At 42.2% G+C, this 23884-nt stretch overlaps 1 protein-coding gene across 2 annotated transcripts in view; it reads left to right on the plus strand.

Annotated features, from left to right (window-relative positions):
• Positions 1 to 23884, plus strand: part of LOC105275369 (adenylate cyclase type 6) — a 77454-nt gene that overhangs the window by 7948 nt on the left and 45622 nt on the right. For both annotated transcript variants that reach the window (XM_011332157.3, XM_011332158.3), the window contains exons 2-4: positions 9283 to 9442; positions 18261 to 18530; positions 20537 to 20695. In XM_011332157.3, the coding sequence (XP_011330459.1) occupies positions 9362 to 9442; positions 18261 to 18530; positions 20537 to 20695 (510 nt within the window). In that variant the 5' untranslated portion in view covers positions 9283 to 9361. The remainder of the gene's footprint in view (positions 1 to 9282; positions 9443 to 18260; positions 18531 to 20536; positions 20696 to 23884) is intronic.

Raw genomic sequence — 23884 nt, forward strand, 5'->3', positions numbered from 1 at the left:
GCATCACATAAAATTCACCTACAATACAGCCGTGCTGTAGAAATGCGCTCGCGGCAGTCCAGCAGCAGCTGCGTTCTCTCACATCTTTCCGTTAAATTTACACGCCCTGTAATAACATCATCCTTTTTTTTGAGGAATTTGTTTATCGGCTTCCACCATCAAATTTCCATTACGAGGTCGCACCACCAAGTGCGGGCAAATTGCGTTTTTGTTTACCGCATTCGATGTGCATTCTCTCATTTTATCCCCGCGTTCAGTACGAGAATCATTTTTTATTCAGTCGCTGCTGTTTCCAGTATTACTTTCGCACAGCTTAATAATTCTCTTTAACAAGGAAGCTTCTTGTGAAGTAGCTTGGAATTTATATTAATTTGATTCTTGCAAACTCTGAATTATTTTCTGCCTTGGCAAAATTTTTAATCTACAGCGTGAATCACTTTTTCTCTCTCTCTTACTATATAAGAAAATTGGTTTCTTTATGACGGTCGGATTTATTAATTTTCCTAAATAATTTACTTATACGTTGCTCTCTTACATTTTACGAACTACATTTGTAAAAATTTTTCAACTTGACTTGCCTCCTAATCTCCAAATTGATAAACTCTCTCACTGAATCTGGAAATTTATGGGTCTCAACGTTTATTTAATATATGAGATGTTCAAAAGACCGAGTGACTTGTTCTCTAAATTCAGTACATCCATCTTTGCGAAAACATCTTAAATCTTCAGGATGACATCTTTGCAAAATGGGTCGCGCGGCCACCTCTTGTATGTATATTATATTCTCTCGCATTTCCTAATGTACACTTTATCACTCTTCCCTGTAATTTATTCAGTTATTTGCATGATACAAGCTGCCCAGCGAACTTTTGACAGAAATGCATAATAGGAATAAATAAAAAGATAAAGTTGCTGTTTTTCAGAAACAGCTTTTTCAGATTTTACTTGCATGAGGCAATGTAGTCGAGTAAAGATGCTCGAGGAGCTGCAGAGTGCTCACGGTATCATTTATTGTATAACGTTTAAGCGCGGAGTAAAAGAGCGAAAGTGTGTCACGGGACACGATCCGAATGTCGCTCGTGAAGAGCGATTAAAATTCTACAATGCAGAAATTTATCCTCGGCCAACGGCCTCGCCTGCATTAATCACCGCGTCTTGGTCTCTCGATTTCCCCGTCGATTGCGAAAAATGAACATTGCCGAAGTGACGCAAAGGTCAACGGTCCCATTTAATCCCATTGCCGTCGACACGCTGCTCTCTTTTCTCGTTTTTCCCGCAAAACCGCCATGTGGAACGGATCGAGCGATATCCGAGTGATATCCGAGCGGGCAACCAAGCGGAACGAGCGCCTTCTGCGATCACTGGATTCATCGGCTGACAAATCACGTCAACGTTCGTCGCAATCGCGATTTTTGCGATTTTTGCAATTCGGTTGGTCGGCAGACGTTTGCGGCAGGCGAAAGCGGGATTAAAATAGCGTCGCGTGAGAACGATCCGGCGTCGGAAAGACGGCCGCGGGTCCCGGGCTCGGTTTCAGTTAATTCCATGTAGATAATTCGTTTGTTGCATGTCTCGAGTGCAGCCGCGTGCTAGCGTTACGTAAGCTGCGAATTTCGATCGCGGGTTATTATTCAAGTCATTATGCAACAACGTCGTCGGCTTGTTTAGCCGTGACAGTCGGGGAAATCTTCCCGGAAAATGATATTCCCTCGGGACGCGAGCAATTCAAAAGCAAGTTCTCGAGTGATGTTGGTAATTATCAAATGCGACTCGTTCACTCTGAAATAGACCGTGGAGAAGTCTCCTACAGAATACAATATTCCGCAGCAGTATGAAAATCAGTTAATTCCACCGAATAATTCGTGGACACGAATGCATGCACGCCTTCTCTCTTTTTTTGAAACATTGACAATTTTCCACGGGAAAACGTTTTATCCGAGACTGAATTTAATTAACGTATACACGTACGCACGCATACGCGCACGCATTGTATTGTGTATCGCGTAATCCGCGCGAGCGCGACAAGGGCGATCATTTCGATTAATCAAGCCCCAATTATTAATAACGCCTCATCCGGTGCGATTCTCGCGTCGGTTGATCTCGAATAAGGTCACGAGAATGGAATACGAAATAAAGAGCCCACTCCGCTCTCTTTATTATCTGATCGTGTGTGTATACGCGATAAGCGCGCTCTCTCTTGCTCTCTTTCTTTCTCTCTCTCTCTACACACTCTCGATTGGCTGATTACCTCGAGGTCTCGCATGTGCAATGAGCCCTAAACTCGCGATCTCGTGTGCGACAAAAGCGTTTCGCGAGCTCGACGGCCGGGCTGGAAAAACGAGAATCCGTATTCCCGACTCGCGTTTTAGCGGTGTTCTCCAGTGGGAACCTGTATTCTCAGCTTCAGTTTGCGAGAACTTGGAATTAAACAGGCCCGGTACAGCGATTCGTTGTTCCCTTCGAGATAACAGAGCTTCGCCTTTATTACGGTTATGAAAAGAAAATTTCAGTTTTTAACTTCGTAATTCAGTTCCATATTATGACCGAGTTAAATTTATAATTTAACGAGCACTCGAAGTTAGATCTCCAAGCGACGTCTGTACATCTCGTGTTTGCGATCTACGCGTAAGAAAACTAAGACGCAAGAAACGTCGTTATATCTGTCAGATTCACAGATTTGTCCTTTTTGTCTCTTAAACGTTCGCTAGATGTTTGCTAGGAACTTTCGTTGCACTTAGACATAAGTTCGGAAGGAACCCGATCAGCTCCTTATTTTGACATGGACTTGTTCTCGCAAACTTGCGGCTTAAGATCCATCTCCACGCCTTCACTTTGTTTACGTGTGCATCGTTCTCTAAGCCTGAAAGCGGGACCATCATGCATCCGTCGAACTGGATTAACACTAACGCGATTTTCCAACTTAACGAGCAGGAATCCGATTAGCACGAAGGTGCCGATTTTTGAGCTATTTTCTTCGCATGTGCGGCCGTAATGTACCGACATTACGGCGGAAGTTCTCAGGCTGCCCCTCAAGTTTCCGGTTCACTCGATTCTATTGCGGATCATGGAGCAATCAGCTGCACGCATTAACGCTATCGTGACATCTTAGCATGTAAACATCGACTTTCATCGCAGTTTGTTAGAGGAGGAATTTATCGCCGAGAAGATATATTTTATTGCTTAAAACTGTTTAATAAAAATTAAATGAAATATATTGCAACTTATTAAAATTGTATCGAGTGACCGCGTGAGCGCAATTTCCAAATTCGACACGCGTTTAAAAGATCTGCCGAATAATCAAACTCCAAAGTGAGTTTCACGAGCCGACCGATCGCGATTCTTAAAATAAAACACAGACAAATAAAAATATCGCCGTGACGCCGCCAATCAATCCGACAGTCGATTTCCACCTGAGCCTCCTATTGTCCTATTGTCAACGATAGTCGATTTCTGCGCGCATGTCATAAATAAGCGTGAGCAGATGATAACCGGTGAATGCAAACGGGCAATGATAACTCCTGTACGTATCGATCGCAGAAAGAGATGCAGGATTATTTTTTCCTTTTTTTTCTCAGTAACTCGCGCCGCATGATCAGCCCGGGAAACTTGTCAACGCGATCGGATCGGGCATTCAAATCGCCTAGCCTGAAGATCGATTCAAAGCAAGGGGGACTCGACTCGCGTCGCTTATTTATAACTCTGGATACTTGGTTTCTCGCGGTGGTGGCCGAGGGGTCGTTCACTCACGAGTGCTATCGACTACGTGGCGAAAGTTTGGATTATTCGTTTAAAACGTGCGCAGTCGCCCCTTCCGTCCGTGTCCTCCTGCAATCACCACCCCACCTTGCAAAGTTGCGAAACTCTAAGTGAAACTTAATCAAAGACATTCGACTTCCGCATCCCTCGCTGACATTAATATCGAAATTGATGGTCGATACGCCGAAATTCGCGTGAATAGAGATGAACTAGTTCGACGCATGAATCACCGCTCTCTGATAATAATCCCTCCGTTGCCAGGTATATAATAAATGTCATATCTACGTATACGTGTGTATCAGCATAATAAGCACACGCGCACCGAAAATTATATATTGATAAAACGCACTGCAAAATTCATTTTAATAGCATGTGCTGCACACGCGATGCATTTTACATGTGACGTTGCACGCAGCAAATCAATTAAATATTAATCCCGCAGGTGCGGCGACGCGTTTAAACGCTCCTGTCGAGCGTAGTTCGCAGTTGGGAGTCCACGATAACATAAACGACACTTAGAAATTGCGAAATTGAAGGACGAACGCGATTAGAGACGATCGCGAACTTTTCAAACGAGATAATTCCATTAAGGCGTCCGAGGAGAATTGATCTTGTTGTAACGGATCATAAAGCAGTTGAAACTTTTTAATCGACTTTAATAGACACTTCCGTTAATTAATTGATCCGTTGTCGGGAGTAAACTATTCGCATCATTTCTTGGCGCTCTCCACTTTATTCTCGTGTGGTCAACACTGCAATCGACTGCACATACAGAAGCGCCCTGAGTTAACAATCAGACTTTTTCAAACGAATTCAGATGAATAATAATTAATCGATAGATAGATATTAAATGGGTAATCAGTTTTAGCGGATTTTCTCCAGACTACGCACGGATTATTCTTACTTCTTTCATTACACGTAGAAATTACATGGATAATGTAATGTCGCGCGGTCTACGTAATAAGCGCATCTAATGAAAATTCATCGTTTAATATCGCAGAAACTTCGCGCTGCATGAACGATTATTACAAAGTAAGTTGTCCATTTAAACAACGTTAACCTACGCTTGCCTAGGAGAAAAAATAAGAACTGGGTTCTCCAACAACATGTACACTGTACAAGTGCGTGGGAGTAAAATCAAAATGTATAAAGAGAGAAATATGTGTCGTTTCGCTAAACGATTTTTAAATTTATGCAGACACCGAATCTCGGTCGAGTAAGGACCGAAATGCTTGCGGGAACATGACACAGAATAAATTTGATCGTAATATTTTATATGTTCAATCAGAAAACAGTGAGTGCGCGAGACAGCTGAATCAATATGATTAAAATTAACACTATTAAATTATCTACCTGCTACGTTGGCGAGTCGCGGAATTTCGTTAGACGATGTGGTAACTGCCAACGGCAGTTCCAACGGACAGAACTCATTTACGAACTGCCAAAGTCGGATTATTCCAAGTATTAACGGATGGATAGCTATTATCGATAACGATATCTATCACTTGTACACTTATTTTCAGGATACTTAACTTGAAAAAATTTAACAAGTTTAAAATTAACGTCCGTGTGACGGAAATTGTTTCTAATTATATCCATTATACAGCGATGACACAAATAAAGTAGAAGCTATGCTTTTAATAAGATGCAACGGAATCAGATTTTGCATGTATATCGCCGCATCAATGAATGCTTCCAATATGCAAATATCCCTTGCGAGTTTGTTCATGCGGATAATACTTTTTGACATTTAATTATGCCGTCCTGAAAACGACCAAGGATTTTAACTGCAAATCCGATGTCGGAAAAGGCCACCGAATCGCGAATGAAAAGCTCAAACGTATCGTCAGTACCATCGAGATATCTGGACTTGAATAATCCGCAAGTAGTAACGACACGCTCATATCAGACACGTTATCGTAATATCGCGAATAAAGGCGAATAATCGTGCTCTGATGTATCGGAGGGGTGAAAGGGATGGAGGAGGTCAACAACCGTCCCTATTAAGTGGTGTTGATCCTTAATCGAGACCCGGGTTCGTGCTCGCGGGACGTATTCGTTCAAACACGTCAGGTCCACTTAGGCTGGCGCACGAATAAAGGGCGTCCGTGATTATGATAAATGCGAGTTACGCGCGCGAAGCGCGGCCAATTTTATCTGGCATTCGTATTAAACCGGCCGATGCGATATTCAAGATTTTCTCTTACGCGCGCGCGCGTGCAACGTGCACCGTGTAACACCCCCGTAAATGTAACGCGAGGTATTCCGCGCCAAATTACACGTTACACGGAGCTCGCGCGCGGCCGGGGCGAGATGTTAAACTCGCCGCGGGCAAATTCTCGTCTGATGCGCACGCGATCGCATAACGAGAACGGTTTTTGCGCTCTAATTTCGCGTCGATCGCACTTTCGAGATCCCCGCGATCAACCGCACGGCAGCATAGAACCGTGCAAAGCGCGGCAGCGTCGAGGATGTCTTCCAAGTCCTCGTTTTGCAGTCCTGGTATTCGCAGGCACTCCCACGCACTCGCAGGCAAAATCGAGCGTTATCATTAGACAAGAACTGGAGGATTCGATAAGGGAGACGAATCCGTACGTATTGTTATTAAGATCGAAATTTCGGAAGCTGATACGCTACGCGAGATGCCTCGTGTTTCCGCGTGTACGCGCGCGCGCGCGTCCACGTGCTCGTTAGTCGTTACTTGATTACGGGGCAATTAGAATACGCGCACGGCAGCGTGCAACGTACAGCGCTCGCTTTCGCAGGCATTCCCCGTGCAAATTTATAATTACGCATGTAATGTAATACCCCGCACGGACACAAATTGCTCCCCGGGGAACAAAGTAACAGAATGCCATAATAACGTCGGTAACAATATCTACGTCGTTCAAGTGGCGGTCCTTCCCCGTAACTCTCCTCTCGCATATTAACCTTTTCGGACCCCGAGACATGATTTATTAACGATCTATAGTAACGCAATTTGCATACTTTACGAATTGTTTCCGCATCATCGTAAATTACTCAGGAATTCTACGAGCAACGATTATTGGACGAGCGAACTTTGAAATCAGTATTGATTTTCCTTCTTCGTGGTTCTTACCTGTTTTTCATAAGTAATTCGGTAAAATTGTACTTTCACAACTACCCGCGTTCAATTACCGAGCAAATTACCCCAAACCGGACGACGAGTGAGATCAAAATCACGCGCCGCGTGACCATGAAGAAACCCTGTCATCGGGGTGCGAAGGAGTTAATTTAGCGGGGTGTGACGATATTGTTCGCGCACGTGGAAAAATTACCGCCGGGCTATCAACTGCTGATCAACGCGACGTAATGTATGCTAGCGCGAGGCGCGAACGCTGTAATATACGATAATTTATTCCGTCGAGATTTCGCGGTCCAACGGATCAGAGTATGATAAGACACCCTTGCCAAGATTCACGTTCGCCACGTGTGCGCGATGGTGCAGCGCTTTATACGACGACGAATTAACGCACGGTGCGATCTCCTACGTGATGCGAATCGACATCGCGTCGTCTCCGCACGCGCAAGCACGAGACCAATCATAATTATTATTCACGACCTCAATTAGTGTGTCAGCGTCGTTAACGAGGTTGGCGGCGACAGTGCTGGTTGCCCGTCCGTGCGTTACAAGCCTCGATTTAACAAATATGTGCGCCCGACAAGCAGCGCGTGCGGCTTCGATAATTAATTAATTAATTCATCGTCAAGCTGCGTAATGACGCTCGCCGACAAATTGTCGCTACGGCTGGCGTTTCTTTATCTCCCGCCCATGAGAAAGAATCCCTAATCCCACCTCATTCATCATGCCGTCCGTTCGCGGGTGGTCCAGAACACGATTTCGCTCCGTTCTCTGTGATAAATAACAAAAATAATATCCGCAGCCGGGGAAATCGCTAATAGCACGGGTGAAGCGACAAACAACGAGGCTGCAACGAATCACTGTAAATCTCTCGCGAGACCGTCGAAACCTATCAACACGTAGCATTGAAAGCGGATTAACGTCTGGGATTCGATTAATTCGCCCACACAAGATATAATACGGTATATAATAACAAAATATTCAGATTTATTTTATTATAAAATAATTACAAAATCGGACGGTGTATAAAGTGCATTTTTGTAAACAAGACTGCAAATGCCGCGATAATCTGCGCGCTTCGATTGAGCCAAGGGATTTTCTGAATAAGCGCGCTCGCACAATGGGGAAGTAAAGAAATAATGGAGTGGCTGGAATAAATTATATCCGACATAGCTCCCCGCAAGTTCGCGAGCCACCCTGGCAAATTACTTTCGTCTATCGATCTCTCGAGCAATATGCCGTAGGCTTGTCCTATAATATAATACACGCCGACTATTGCGAGTATTGATAATTGCTTCGCTGCAATTGCTTCGACAATATCACGCACATCCCATAATCAACGGTTTCCCCGTAGCACGCAGTGTTGTGGAACGACGACCATGACGACAGTTGAAATGATTATATTTCTCGCTGCTAATACCGGTCGCGGAAGCGCAACGTTACGTGAATTTCAAGTTGCTAGATTAACATTCATCGATCTCTTTGCAGATGACAGCACCGCGAAATTCCGGCGTTCGCTGCTGCAAACAATGTGAAAGCAAACGTTATCGTATTATTTCGCGTACGGGCGATGTCAAGTAGTAACCTCGTTGCTGTAATAATCGTCGCGTGTAAAACGAATAGTTGATTATTCACACAAAAATTTTAAATGCGTTACCCGTGACTGATTACTGAACGCGTCAATATTGAACCCGCGATTTATCCATTATATGCGCCGATAATTCGCACGTTCGATTGCCTCTCGAAAGGGAACTACGCGAAAATTACGCGTTGTAATTAATTAATTTAAGAGACGTATTCGAGAAACGTATTAGAGAAAAAACATACGAGAGCGTAATATTTAAATTCGTTGACCACACATCGCACGAAACTGCGAGGAATTATAATCTCGGACGCGTGAAACAATTTTGCGGCTTGGAGCTCTCTCGTGCGGTCAGACGCGAGCACAGTCGAGACTGCTGAAAATTATTTGTCTAGACATGCGATATGGACACCATGAAACCCGGTTACACGAAATTTCTCACACGAGGGACGCGAGTGATGCCTTGCCGAGACATGAGATGCGTCCCAGGACGGTCGGAGTTCTAACAATTATGTTGCCCGCGGGAAATTAGATTTGTCTCGGACCTCCGCACAAAGCGATGAGTAACGCTAACTTTTTTTAACAAAAAAAATAATGCATTCGTCAATTATTTCAGAGTAATACCGATTTTTAATCGGCTCTTTGCATGCAATAAAATATTCAGCAAACATAGAAATACATTATTATATACATCAATTTCAATCGCGCGATGAATATTAATGGATTTAAGACGTGCTCATTAAGAATTTAATTAATTTTTTAAATTAATTAATCGAGGCGATTGTAAGTAGCTGCGATGAAGGGGAGAAAGTGTTTGCTATAGCAAATTTTCTTCTTGCAGAAGGAACATAAAATAGCGGATGGCAACGCATTGTTGACCCGGAGGGCTCTCCAGCGTCTGGAAGCAGCGGACCGGTGACATGGAGAAATACGGCATAGATTTCCCGAAACGGGAGTGGAGTCACAGGCTCAGTCTTCGTGGTAGCCGAAGGGCTCACGAGGTAATTACTCATCGAGAATTGGATTTTTCAGAACACCAACGAGCGCGAAACATGCATCATTAAAATATTAATTAAACTGAAAACATACGCCAATAATTTCGAGTATTCACATATTTTTCACCGAATACTTGCGCTGGAAAGCAGCATGGAAATTAAATTAAATTACTGTAAAAACAGCGCTGAGAAAACAATATCAAAAACATCAATCTCAATAAAATTTTATCATAAAATATACACGTACTATTAGAGAGATTATTTAAAAGTTTTAGTTAATATTCTAGCTTTGTAAAGTACATTGAGATCATAGTGATCGTTCTTACTTTGCGTGCTAGGCTTTGCGAATGTGCATAAAAAAAAGAGGATAAAGATGACAGAAGATACATGTAAAAGATGCATGCCTGCCATACATCGTTCATAAGCTTTCGCTGGAACTTTAAACGTTTACGTGGTTTCGCAATATTGTATATATGGTATTCGCCGAAGCACATTTCGCGTCGTCACGAACCATCAATTATAAAAGGATGAATTGAACGAATACGATTGCATGTGCATTATCCCGCCAAGCATAATTGCTTTATGTTATATTATAGATGTGTATATACATACATGTATACACATAACTTCTCGGTATCGATAATTACTGATTGACATAACCGTAATTCCATTGTTGCATATGCGCATTCGTAATAAAGTTTATATTGTTATTACTTCGCGTCAATATTAATATCAACAGACACGTTCGAAAGCACAGAATTATTTTATACACGTCGACGTGCTATAATATACGCTCGTTATCAAAACGAAGTACACGACACGCAACGATGCAACGAATTACGATGACAGTTTCCCGATAGAAATTCATAAAATCCTATATTTCGCGAAAATTTTGTGACAGAAAAGCAATGCGGAACGATATATACCACATTGCGTCGTTATTAAACAGAGAACATATGTCCCTGTAAAGGACTTGTTATCAATTACATCGCGGGGACTTATCGCGATTACGATCACAGGATCGGACAGAATTTCTCCACGCGGCGATGATATAAAACGATGGAGAAGATTATCGTTCTCGCGGACACAATCCTCTCATTACCGGTTACAGAGATATGATACATTGCGAGGGATAACAACGCGCCAGGTGGCATGTTATCAGACCCCCTGCGGAACACACGTTGCGCGCATATGTCGGGCCACACGTGGACGAAGAATGGAGGCACAATACCGACACCGACACCGTAACTGAACGTGCCTCGAGTATTTAGAATTTCATCCACTTTCGTCAAAAGACAGCGAACGTCCATTAGCGCGCTTCAGTCGTCCCATCGTTGCGTTTGTGCAGCCACGTTTACGCGCGTAGGTATCTCAAGACGCGCCTCGTTTAATTTTCGTCTCGCTGCGTTTCAAAGCGCTCGAAACGATTCTCGTCGACGGCAACTTTTACTTGCACGCGAGTAATGCAGGACGTGGTATACCTGTACAATGTAGTAAACCAAAATGACACTAATTATTAATACACCACGATATAAAAAAAGAGAATGGTATATTTATAATGCATCCACTAAAATGTGCAAAACTCTTTTCAATTTCATATGAAACGAATATGTGAAATCCATTTCGCGTACTCGTGATTCGACAGATTGGATGAAAATGGCGAGGCTCGATGAGACAGATTGCCGAGATCAGTTGTAAAGCTCGCATGTCTAATAAGGCATGTGAGATAAAGTCATATCGAAACGCCCAGGCAATTACGTTGGAAAGTTCAAACGTTGAACCGAAGACAAACAGAAAGATGATAATGATAATACAGCGTTAATTTCGCGTAACAAACCGTGCTCTTCGAGAACGGGGCGCAGGATGATTAACCCTTTGCCTGTAAACGGGGGTCGTTTGTGTCCGGCCGAAAGCGACTATCTTCGATACCTTAAAAACGGAGGAAGGGAGCCGCCTTGGACTATGTCGTGTAAAATTGTATCCAGACAGTGTACACACTCCCCAAGTTTAGCAAGCTTAGTCCACATACAGCCAGTATAGCAAGCAGTTCGAATTGCGTCTGGACGTAAACGACCCTCGTTTACAGTTAACGTATACCAAGTGTGTAGGTGAGTGACTTTTTCATCAACTCTTTTTACATTTTTTATAAAGATTTGTAATATATATTATTAGAAAATAAGTTTCAAGACAAAATCTTTAGTGTAAGTACACTTTTTAGCAGTAAAACATAATTATTTTAATAATTATTTTTTCTCATATCAACAATTTTTATATGTAAATATTCTTTACTCAAACCTATTTTTGTGAATAAAATAACATTAAAATAAAAAAGTATTGATTTTCTTGTAAAATACTTGTATTTGCATGCTTAAACAAATGTTTTAAAAATGCTTTTTTCATGCTCAAAAATTAAGCTCTTTTTTTTATTGTGCCATATTGCAATATTTTTTTATTGAAAGTATTATCCTTACGCTTTAATTTTCCGTTTGATTTTTTTTATTTCGATAATTTGTCCCCAAATTATAATTTTTTAAACAAAATAGTACGTTTTCCGTGTTTTACTTTGTTTACATAAACACATTGTTTAAACAAACTATTTTTTACTTGGTTTTCCGATTGATTTACAAAATAGAAGAGTCAATATAACTATACGAATTGTTTCAGATTTTTTAAAACAGTTTAACCTATTTTTTAATGAGGTGGACGTAAATGACCCCCGTTTACAGGATAAAGGTGCCATAAAAACGTTTACAGGCAAAGGGTTAATATTGATGACTAACGTTAAATGACTCGTCTAAACGACATCTATGGAGCACGGCAAATGTGCGAATCGCTCTTGCGGTGAAGTCTGCATTATTATTTTGATGTTTCATCCTCTTTTATGGCCGCATCGCCGGATTATACGACGTCACGATTTGTGCTCAGCGTGAATATTTTCGGGCTGCGGAATGTACGTAATATCTTAATGCTGACTGAATTTTCCGGCCGAGAGAGTGGATTACATGTGACGAAAAAGCGTGTAATCCAATGTCGACGCTCCCGAATGAAACTTCGCTCCCGCAAATGCATCGCCCCGCGACTTTATTCAGTGCCATCGATGCTGGAGAACGATCGAAAACTGGGTAACTCGATTGTAACACGTAACTGTGAACTCGAACGTTTCGCGTTACAGCTGAACGCGAGTCGCCAAGTGATTAATTCACGCATTATCCCATCGCACCGTGATCATTACGCGCCGGTAATCAACGATGTCATGCTACAATTAACGAAATTTCCCGACATAGATATTTCGCAAGTACGTCCCAAGTGTTGCGATAGATTACGATCAGAATATCCAAATTTGTCTCAAAGTTGGTATATCGTTTCTTCATATTCTTCACGTGTCACACGCCTCGATGTCATGCAAATAAAATTAATAAAAAAAAGAATTACATGTTAGTGGCAATACAAATATTTTTTATTTCACAGTCGATAAGATTGTAATCAAATTTCATCTCTCTGATTATATGCATGCTGCATCCACCGCGTTACACGGAATATTGCAATGGGTCCTTCTCTATCGTATTCAAAGCACAACGCGGTAATAACGATGAATATGAGCAGAGCTACTCCACCAAAATGTAAAATGAAAACCCAACAAAATGATATTTGTTTAATTAAATTCACTTAAAAAATTCGTTAATTGTGATAGCTCTGTAATCAACGAGCAAATGGAAATAAAAATTGCAATACGCGAATCATTGTAAAAATGTCAAATTCTCGTGCTATTATCCGTTATCCAAAGCAACATTTACAGCTTAAAGCGCCTTTCTTAGCAGATACTCGGTTTTTCTACCCTCGACCGTTACAAATGACAATCGCCTTAGTAAGCAGCGTGGAAAAGCGCACGTACATTGTTAGAACGAGTAAAAAGAATGCTGTGAATCGAACGTATCGAGAAATGCGGGACACTTCGCTCGCAATACACGATGAAACGTAGCACGCGGCGCTCGTCGTCTTCGCGTGGCTCGGCCACGACCTGGACGTGAGCTTTCCGAGCTAATCAGCACGAACAACGTCCGTGGAAAAAGTTGCCGTTGAATAATTTAAGAGTGCAACTCGCCAGCACAATTGCCACCGACGACCCTTGCATAACGATCGCTCGCGAGTCGCTACGTTCGTAATGCACAATCCAACCATTGATTATGATGCAAGCAGGCAGTTAGGAAACTGAGAGAATCATTCGCGATAAATGTTAGATGGAAATAAGTATTGAAACGAATATCGCGAACGAAAGATTTCTCTCTGGTTTTATTCGCGCGCGAATAAAATCTGTCGAGCAAAATCTCTTCATTACTTTCATTCTCCATTCCCTCGTGTACATGTTGTGTATTATTAAATATTTTTGTCATTAAATCTATTTTTTATCAGATTTAGATAACTTTCACGTCATGCGATAAATATTGCGCCGGCTGCAATATCGATATGTTATGGTCGATCGACCGAGCGCAATCTTTTTATTCCATAAGCGGAATTAATTGTGCTTCCCCGATGTATTCCATGTAATTAAAGTACATCGTCGAGAAAATATGAAATAAAAAACGTAGTCCTCGCGTTGCACACAATCTAGGACACAATCAATTGTTGCGGCGATGTAAAGAAAATTACGCTAGCATTTTCGCTTAATCAACAGAGTGCAGAGAATGGGGAAAGTAAAAAGAGAAGAAACGCTCGATACGATTACCGAGCGCAAAAGAAATTTCGTGAATAATGAGAATAAAAACGTACAATTTCTTTCATTAAATATGCTGCTAACTAACGCACTTATTTCTTCGTTCACGCAAAGTCAGTAGGATAATATATGTATATAAGATTATATATACATATATAAAATAAGACGGAAATATTTTCGCTTTGATAATAATTCATTACAGAGATCTGAAATGCCATTCATAATATACCTTCGCGTTTTACTTGAAATTCGTGGAATTTTTGAAGTATTCAATTGAACGTAGGATATCCGTCGAATACACGGAAACAAGGAAAATGAACGTCAGTGAGGGAAAACGTGAGGGAATATGCGATATGAATTTCACATCCTTTTTGAAATGTCATTACCAGAACATGTCGTAATGACACTTTACAGGGCGCTCGGCGGCACTTAAGTGGTATATGTCAGCGAATGTGCCGCCGACGTGCAAAGTACCCGACGAAAGTAGAATAATAACGTGTGCACACGGTGTGCGTCACGGATTCTTTCCACGTTTCTCCTGAGAATATAAATGGTCAGCCATCATAAAACAATTTTCGTGGTGCATGAGATTTAAAACGCACGTGGACATCGTCGTAAAGAAAGCGTCGGATGATTTGCGATATTATGCAAACCAACTAGAAATGATACGACAATATAACTTGAATTTTTATACTACGAAAATAAATTATTAATTATATACACTAATTAATTAAAACCCTCTAACACGGAGCAAGAAAACGCACGTGATACGTACGTGAGAAATCGTGATATTAGAATCTGCATTTTCGTATGGGACATTCTCTTTCCAAAGCTTCTAGAAATCGTTATTCTTTGGAGTATTTGGAGCAAAACAAATATATATGATTGCTCTGGTACACATACTGCCCTGACACGGAGTTAAGAAACACATTACGCGCCGTATAATATCGTTATCGTGTAAACTGCACAAGCCGCGGAAGCGTGGTGAAAGCTTCGCCGTTGGGAAAATACTGCCGAGCTGAGAACTGGCTGGTGAGATTGAGATGATACAAGAGAAGCAGCACGAAAACCTCGGGAGGAGGTTTGAGAGTGTCTGAAGACGCGCACAGGGAATATACCTTATACAGACGTCAAAAATAAGAATGGAGAAGGAGTACTGTCGCGACACATTTGCGTAAACGTGGAAACAGGCATCGTGTTTCGGCTTGGAAAAAGAAATGAGCTTCAAAATCCAGTATTCCAATTTTCAGCGAGAAGAATCACGGTAATTATTATAATACAAAAACTTATTGTCACGCTTAACTTATTTTCTGTGCATTTGCTGTTTCGTGACTTTGTAATCTTTATTTGTCATTTTGCGTATAACTTATGTATGCCTTGTGTCTCTGATTAGACTCCTCCACAGAGTTGATACGTCACGTGTTCAATCATGAAAAAGCTCCGCAGCTGTGAACCGCCATTTTTTATGGACTTCACTAAAGAATGTATGAGAGGTATTGGACGATTTCCCCTATTTTTCTTTCAGGAAAAGTGGACACCGAATACACCGCAAAGCTACTTCTCGTATGGAATGGAAATTCTCGACCCTGTGTATAATATATGAATAGAAATATAAAGTAGAAAACACATTGCGGTTAGCCCTTAATCCGACCCTGTCCGGAGGAAGCATATACAGGGATGCCTTCGATGAAACTCACAAATCTCTCTCCGCAAAGGACGTCTGTGACGTATTAAGTTCCTACTTTCCGTGAAAAGAAAAGCTCTACCCACTGGGTTACCCTTGTTCTTTTCTTTTCCGCTGCAACATTTCAGCGTTCTTCTTGTTGCAAGAATGCAATATTGCAATACGCGCCATTTGTACGTGAAAATATCGTGCTGTGCGATGAACAGATGGAAAAAGTCAACAGAGCGTTAGAGTGAAACTTTGCACGTTACTGATTATTGTTAAATAAATATATATTTTCCATTATTCGGATTTTCCTTCATATAACAGCCGAATCAACAGTTATTATAACGTTGTTCTACTCTTGAAATTAATATATATTTACTATAAAACATGTAAAAGTTAAATCAAAAGATGTGTACACATAAAATAAAATTTTATTCTCAATATACACATTGCGTTGTATTATTTCGCAACTCTTCATACCATGTAATAAGATGAGGAATGTTAACCTTTCTGAGCTGATGCTTACATTGTACTCTGTTTCTCTTCGTAAAATTTGCGTCCTCAGAATTCAGAGAAAGGAGTTTCGCGATGTTCTCGAAGATCATCCTGACCTAATCCTTGACATGCTCGCGCGGAATGCTAATTAAGCTGCGCACACAATTAAATCAGTCTCGAATAATGCAACGCGAATCCGTTCACCGCTGTTTGCGCATTGTAATAAGACGACGCAGCACATCGTCTGCATTACACGGCACGCGAGTACCCTCTCGGCGTGTCCCATCCCTTTTCATCCCCCATCGCATGCATTGAACGCAACAACGCAAACATGTTCAACGTTGCGCGAAATCCGGCATTGAGAGGTCACTGAAAAGACGATGTAAAGAGAGCCGCGCGAGCCCCGGAGGCGCACAAAACACATTGCAGGAATATAGAAGCGGCTCGTTCATGGGCCATGATTTCAATCCGGGCCGCGTCAGTTCGTGTTCATCGATCCTGAAAAAGCGAGGGAATAAAGCTCCGCGAAAGCCGCCGTGGCCACTTCCGCTGCTGCCGCATCCTGCATCAATGGTCTCGCGTTATCAACAACGATGAGGTGCAGGACCGCATACATCACCGGATGGCGACTATCCCTAAAACTCCTGACAGCTGACGCGGCTTACTGTTACCGCATCCTCCGCGTCCTTCCGGCAATGCACGGCGACGTTTCTCATTCCCGATTTACGGAATACAGAATGTTCTCCAGAGTATTCCTTTGCCCTCATCTTGTCAGTAACGAATTCTTCAGTGAAATGAAAGACAATTCTCTCGAGAGAATCGAGGGGAATCTTGAAATAGCTCCTTGTTCCTTGCGGTTCTCTTTGGTTTGAGAAATTGTCTATTTATTGCATCCTACGTGCTATCCAAATACAGAATTTATAGAATAACAATAAATAACAATATCGAGGTCTTTTATTATTGATATTTCCGACTGTATTCGCGAAACGGCGCGGTATCGCGTTGTGCACTGTATGTTTTGTTTTTCTCCGTATTTTTATAAAAAGAAAAAATATTACGGAACATAAAGCACACAGTTGCTTTTTTCTCAGGCATGGTGTGTTTGCTCTTTGATCTTGTAATAGCTTAAAGATATTTTCGGCAAGCTCGAATGCATGAAAAGCGATGGACAAAAGAGTGATGAACTCAAAAACAAAGAAAAAAGAATATATATTTCGAGGAAATTTCGACACGACACGTAAAGCTCATGCATGATGTTATGCATTGTAGCGCAAACGTGGCTTCACGTTTCTCTCCGTTCTGCAATTTTCGCGCGAAATTACGGAAATTTACGTAACGGGTGTCGACTTTCTTTTGACGCTACTTCGGCTTGTCTTCGCTCTTTGAGCAGAAGATACAAGTAGATACTTTCAGTGCCTCGGGTGACATAAATAATGGCGCTTCTACGTCACGACGCTCCTTTTGATCTGACAGTAAAAATAGTCTCTCTTGGCAAAATAGAGGAATAATACAATCGTAGATCGCACAATAGCGATATATTGTCATTTTTCTATCATATTTTGGTTGAGCTCCCATAACTTATGGAAACATATATGAAAAAGGACATGATAACATGGAGCAATATCCAGCGATTGATATTGAGTATACATCAAATAAGTGATATACTACAAAATATGTTCCTTACTTTTTCCCAGTAAATTTTGCTGACTTTTATAGAAGTCTAACTACATCTTACACATATTATTTTGTAAATTTATGCATGCATAAATCATACAAAATTATAATAATCTTGTCATTCCTTGTGGATCACATTTTTTTCTGAAAAAAAAGAAAAAGAAAAAACGCGTCACTCGCACTTATATTTTTCTACGAATTATTCATTGGTCAGCCAATGAAAAGTCTGTTGCGTCAGTGACCAATAAACGTAATAAGGAAAACCGTTTTTTCAGGGCGAAATCGGACCTAGAACGATAGCCGGGGCCGGTGTCAGGAGCACCAGGAGATGGGCCAGCCTCAGGCAGCACGTGAGCACCGGCAGCGACGGCGGCAAGCCCCGCGTCGAGTTGCTGTTCGATCCACCGGGTTCCAAACCCATCACGCCGTCCTCGCAACCACACACCCCCAATACACCGAAAACACCGCACACCCCACCGATCAAGAAGTCCAACTGGGAAGTAATCGAGCACTTTACCGGAGCGCCACGTCCCTCCATAATCACAGTGAGTCATCGTTATTCATAGAGAACGCAAGTGCGTTAGCATATTGTGCAGAATAAGCGCAGACAAGATAATTGCTCGTAAATATAATTGCGTGCAATATGTTGAAATTATGTCGGCTTGCAAATATATCAAGAGAGAATTTGTAAAATATAAAAATCGTAAATTGTAAAATTAGATCAAAATTGAATTATTTAGGAGTTTATTTTACATCATTTGTTAAAACGAGCCGCACCATTTGCGAGAAAGAATGAATGATTGAATGAAACTTGAATGTTGAATATTACAAGCACGTAACTCGTATTGTTCAGTTGTACTAATTGAGCGGAGAATGCCTCATTACGCTAATTAGCTTTTTTCCCCAATTAATCGAGCAGTCATCAAACGAATATTTATAATGTTAACAGCCGGTAACTCTTGACAGATATCGACAATTAACACAGTCATGTTTAACATCGTCAATGTGCCATCATGTATTAATTGAATTGACTTGTTCGCCAATTTCTCTCCGCGCGATTATATACATGAATCGTACAGAAACGTTACAAAAGCTCTCTCTCTCCCTCTCTCAATCGTAAGATAATACATTTTTCCAGATCATCCATCGTTTTTAATTAATTTTCTATCATACTTGCACAAATACAGATTCTGAAAAAGTATCGACAGAAGCAAAATTATTGCAATCCTAAAAATTTGGAGAGGACACACGAGACGAACTCTCATTATCTGCAGATATTAAAACTTACGTCGTAATGTGCTTTCTGCAGGGAAAAAGTTTGAGAGCTGCTCTGGGAAAAAGTACTTTATTAATGATCGTGCGCGCACGTGACCGTATGAGCAATACACCAGGTCGGTGTTCTTCCTGCTGCACGCGCATCACGTTTCTCCATTACCGCCGACCGAGTGTCCGAGGAGGAGGAATACGAATCGTCGAACAAAACGCGGAAACGGGAACCATTGTGGAAAGGCGAAACCACTTTGTCAGATCCCTTTCCCTTTGATGCTCAATTTTCAAGATGGAGGCGTAATGTCGTGCATTTGCACGGCGTGAGGCATTACCGTATCGGCGAATTTGGCCAATAAACAATTAGCACTCTGTTTCGCCGATACATCAATCACGTTTTATTTTATTTTCCGATCATTTTGCTTTTCTGCTCCCGTTTCACTGCATGGAGTTTTCACAGGCCGAAATTTACGAATTTACAAAATGACCATACAAATTACCCTCGTCGCAATTAATATCGTGATTTTGCGCGCGCGACTGATCGTCGAAATGCCAGGGCAACTTTGACCAATAAAATAAAAAAATAAATAAATCGAAACGTGGAGGAAACGGCGCGAATAAACAAATGGTAATCATTTCCCATCGGCAATGGCGCTGCGCCCCGATTTCACGCGTCCGATCAACCCTCGCGCGCACGAGAGCAGCGAAATCGTTACGGAATTATCGTTACGGAAACTGCACGCGGTCGGTGTACAAACAACAGCTAGGCAACGATTATCGTATTACGGACAAACACGTCCGCCGGCTACCGTGCGCGTGTCTTTCGTTAAATCACATTTGTGCATCGCGTTGTTTGCACAAAGAATTGCCATGCGGTCGCATCCGCGGAATTTGTTGAAACGCGACGCGCAACGCGATGTTGCTGCTGCTGCTGCTGTTGCTGGTGAAATTCGAAATCCGTCGTCTTTCTCGAATTTTCGCGGATGCCCACAGTATTTTCCGATCGCATTTTATTTTCCAATCTTTTTATTTTCCAAAGTTCGAAACAAAAATTCACGCCGAAGTCTATTCCGAGTTAAACGCGTAATGTGTTGCCACGTATTTTCATTCACCAAAACTTAATTTTCGGCAAGATAAATTTTCGATTCAATAATTATTCGTGTTTTGACATTCAACATGCCTTATTTCTGTCTGCGCTTCCAGCGGCTTTTATGTATCTCGATCATGATTGCATGATTGCATTTCACAATTAGGATCACTATCATGGCTGCTGGTATGTTCGCAGGTGACCAGAGGGTCGGAGGTCGGCATGGCGCCGGCAACCGGAAGGGAGTCCATGGCGGAAGCTACGGCGAACACGGGGCTCACCCAGCGAACGCGGAAATGCGCTCTGAGTAGATTCCTGAGCTCGTTATGCGGCTCTCATCGCTTCAAGAACCTGCAGGTACGAGAGACTAGTTGCCTTTCACGAGCGTAGCCGCGTGCGCACTCTTGCTCTATCTCTTTCCTCTTTTTTTCTTCTTCTCTTTCACCGATTCCGTAATTACGGATATCCCGCTTCTGACGAGAGTGCCGGACGTGTAATTACGCCGACTGCACGGTAAATATTGAATGAATTCGATGTAAACGCAAGATTTACGTCAAAGAATAGGAACGATCAAGCGAACTCGAGTCTCGGCGTGTCTGATCACATCCAGATGGTTCTACTTGACGCGCACATTTTCCCCCATGGACGGCTCTACTGCGAATATTGACTGGAATAGTGAGGGACGTTGTAAATTAAGTCAAAGTTTGAAATCAAATACGACGTATTACTGAAGAAAGAGCGTGGCGTGCTTGGAAATTACGTGGAATTAAAATCGCGCAATTTGCTGAATGCATAATTCATATTGACAAGTAGCTACATTAGCAGTAGATTGATTGATTGATTAATTGATTAACTGATTAAATCATGATAATAATTGAATAATGCGAAAAGTCTATCTCTTTAATGGACATGGCAATAATTCTTTCGCTGCTCGCACAAGATCGCTTTGACACATTCACACTTCCTCCTGCGTTCCGACCATCAATTTAATTTTCCATCTCGTTGAAAGACGCTATTCTTCGAGAAACTTGTCGTTAATTATGCCACCCACCAAACTCGGTGCTTGACGTCGTTTTAGGCCCGGTGACATTCTCCGACGAGCATCATGTAAATCGACGGCGCTATTAATCTAAGATCGTCATGCGGAGGCACGCGTGAACAAGCGGACGAGCGATTGACGTATACCTCCTATTGTATATGTGTGTGTGTGTATGTGTGTGTGCGCGCGCGTAGGAGTTTAGTAATACGCGTCAGAATTTGCGAACTCGGTCAGGCAAGTCAAATGGAGGAAGAGGAAGGAAGAGAGAAAAAGAAAGAGAGAAAAAGACACAGATGCCAGACAAGAGCACAAAACCGCGCAACAAGTTTCGACTGCCAGTGCCCGGAAATCCGCTCGTGCTGCAAAGTTCACGCGCGCGAGATGAACGAGTTTGCAACAGTTCCGCGAAAAGCCAAAACTTTGTGGCATGATCTCTCTCTTTCGCTCTCTTTCCCTCCACCCCTTTCTCTTTCTCTCTCCGTTTTTTTTATTCCAGTAACAAGAATCAAGCGCGAAACGACAAATCGTCTCTCTCTATTCCTCTTTCCCCTCGTACGAGTGCACCTCGGCGTCGCGTCACACCGCTGCGTTTCGATCTCGTGGTTGAATCGTCGGTTTTGTCCGACGGAAAATAGAACACGCCCCCGGTCAAGATACAATATCCCGCGGATAGCCGCGAGGTTGCGAATAATGCCCAGCCGTGGCACGAACGGCGCGGTTAACGCGTTAACCAGCCGACCAGCCCGGCCAGCCGGTCAACCCTTTACCGCCCGTAGGGCTTAAAGGCTATATATCGATATGTCGAAATATATTTTGAAATGTCCCGGCCGTCAAACGCAGCGCACGCTGCAACGCGAGCTTTGCTGTATGGAAATATCACGAAGCTATTTTAGGACGCGGATTACACGAATACCACGATCGAAGAATGTTTCAAGTCGCGTTTGTTCCGTACCGGCACGTATCGCATGATGTAATTTGTAACTTCAAAGCGGCTCAATTTACGTCTGATCAATCATAGAGAATTTTTATACATCAAATATCGCTAATATTATTACGCTCTGTATTGCTATAAAATCGCTCTGCGTTATCCATTATGAAATCGTGTATTCGCAAGGTTGGAAATTATCAAAAAATGTCAAGAGCGATACATCGTATTTTTTCCAGCGTTACATGTTTTAACGTTAAACATCGCTGATCCAAGCTTCGCTGAAATTTTGAATTTTTCTAAAGAGAGAAGATGGAAACTGCACCGTGATGAACCTAGTCGCTTCGTTACTCTTCAAGAGCAGCAAGGAATGTGCGCCTACAGTGGCGCACGTAATGTCGAAATGCCTTAAGAGAATTTAATGACTGCTTTTCCAGCAAAGAAGAACGACACTCGACCATTTATCTGACGAAGAGAAGTTCTCACGTGCCACCATATCGAAAGTTCGACGCGAGATGTTTTGTCGTCGGGCGCATTTTTCATCGAGCAATTTTCGCGCGTCGTTCGCTGCCACGCGCAAGTATGTCACTTATTCCCACGAATGTCGCGAAGCTATCAAGCTATCAAGCACTCCGTGAATAATTGCTCATTCTTCTCTATAAACGGTGACATCCTACACTGAATCGTGTGAAACGCGAAGGGTAAACTTGTCAACGCTTGGAAGATAGATCGTGAATTTTGTACAAGTCAAATTCCCTGATGAGGGCTTAAGCAAGGTTGACTAGTTGGCTTTACATCTGGATTCTTATCCGATCGAGCCCTGGCGTATCCGCTCTGTTGAACGGTGGCTCAAGTAAATGCTAAAGTAAACTTGCCGTATCTATTGCCTTCAATCAATAAACGTTACATCGGTGTACCGATATTGTGTTGTCCAACGGTGATTGATCTCTCCTTGTACACACACATAAAGTTAACATGTTTTGACAGCACGAAGCTGTTGTTACACCTCTTCTAACAATATAGTTATCCCTCTATATCAAGAGCAGCTACACCCTTCATCATCGATCGAAATGTTTCGAAACGATGCAGACAAGAATATTATATATAACAAATTGATAGATAGAAACTAATAAAATAACAGTCCGTAAACGCCCGTTTAGGGAATCGACGCGACTGTAATAGTATCGAACATATCGAACGACGATCCAAAAATTGGCCTTCGATTATCACGTGACGAGATAACCGGAAAACGGCGCGAGTTACAATGTTCTTCTAGTGGAATTCTCGCGGGAGCGACTTGTATTGTCTGGTCACGTCGACCGGAAGTCGGGAGGGTCGGTTGGAAGGTAAAGCTCATGGATGTCTCCCATGCGACACGCGTTGACGATTTGATTGCATTCGCTCGAGCGATATTCCCGGCGACGATGCATTTGCGATGCCTCCGATTCGCCGTCATTTTTCCGATCGAACGATCGGGCCTGACGGGAGTCTCTTCGTCATTCTAGCGCTGCCACATGCTCGATAAAATCAATGCTTTATCGACATGCCACAGCGAAACGCCGAGTTGCGGTAATAATAGACG

This window comes from Ooceraea biroi, chromosome 11, assembly GCF_003672135.1.
Source record: "Ooceraea biroi isolate clonal line C1 chromosome 11, Obir_v5.4, whole genome shotgun sequence".
NCBI classification, from domain to species: domain Eukaryota; kingdom Metazoa; phylum Arthropoda; class Insecta; order Hymenoptera; family Formicidae; genus Ooceraea; species Ooceraea biroi.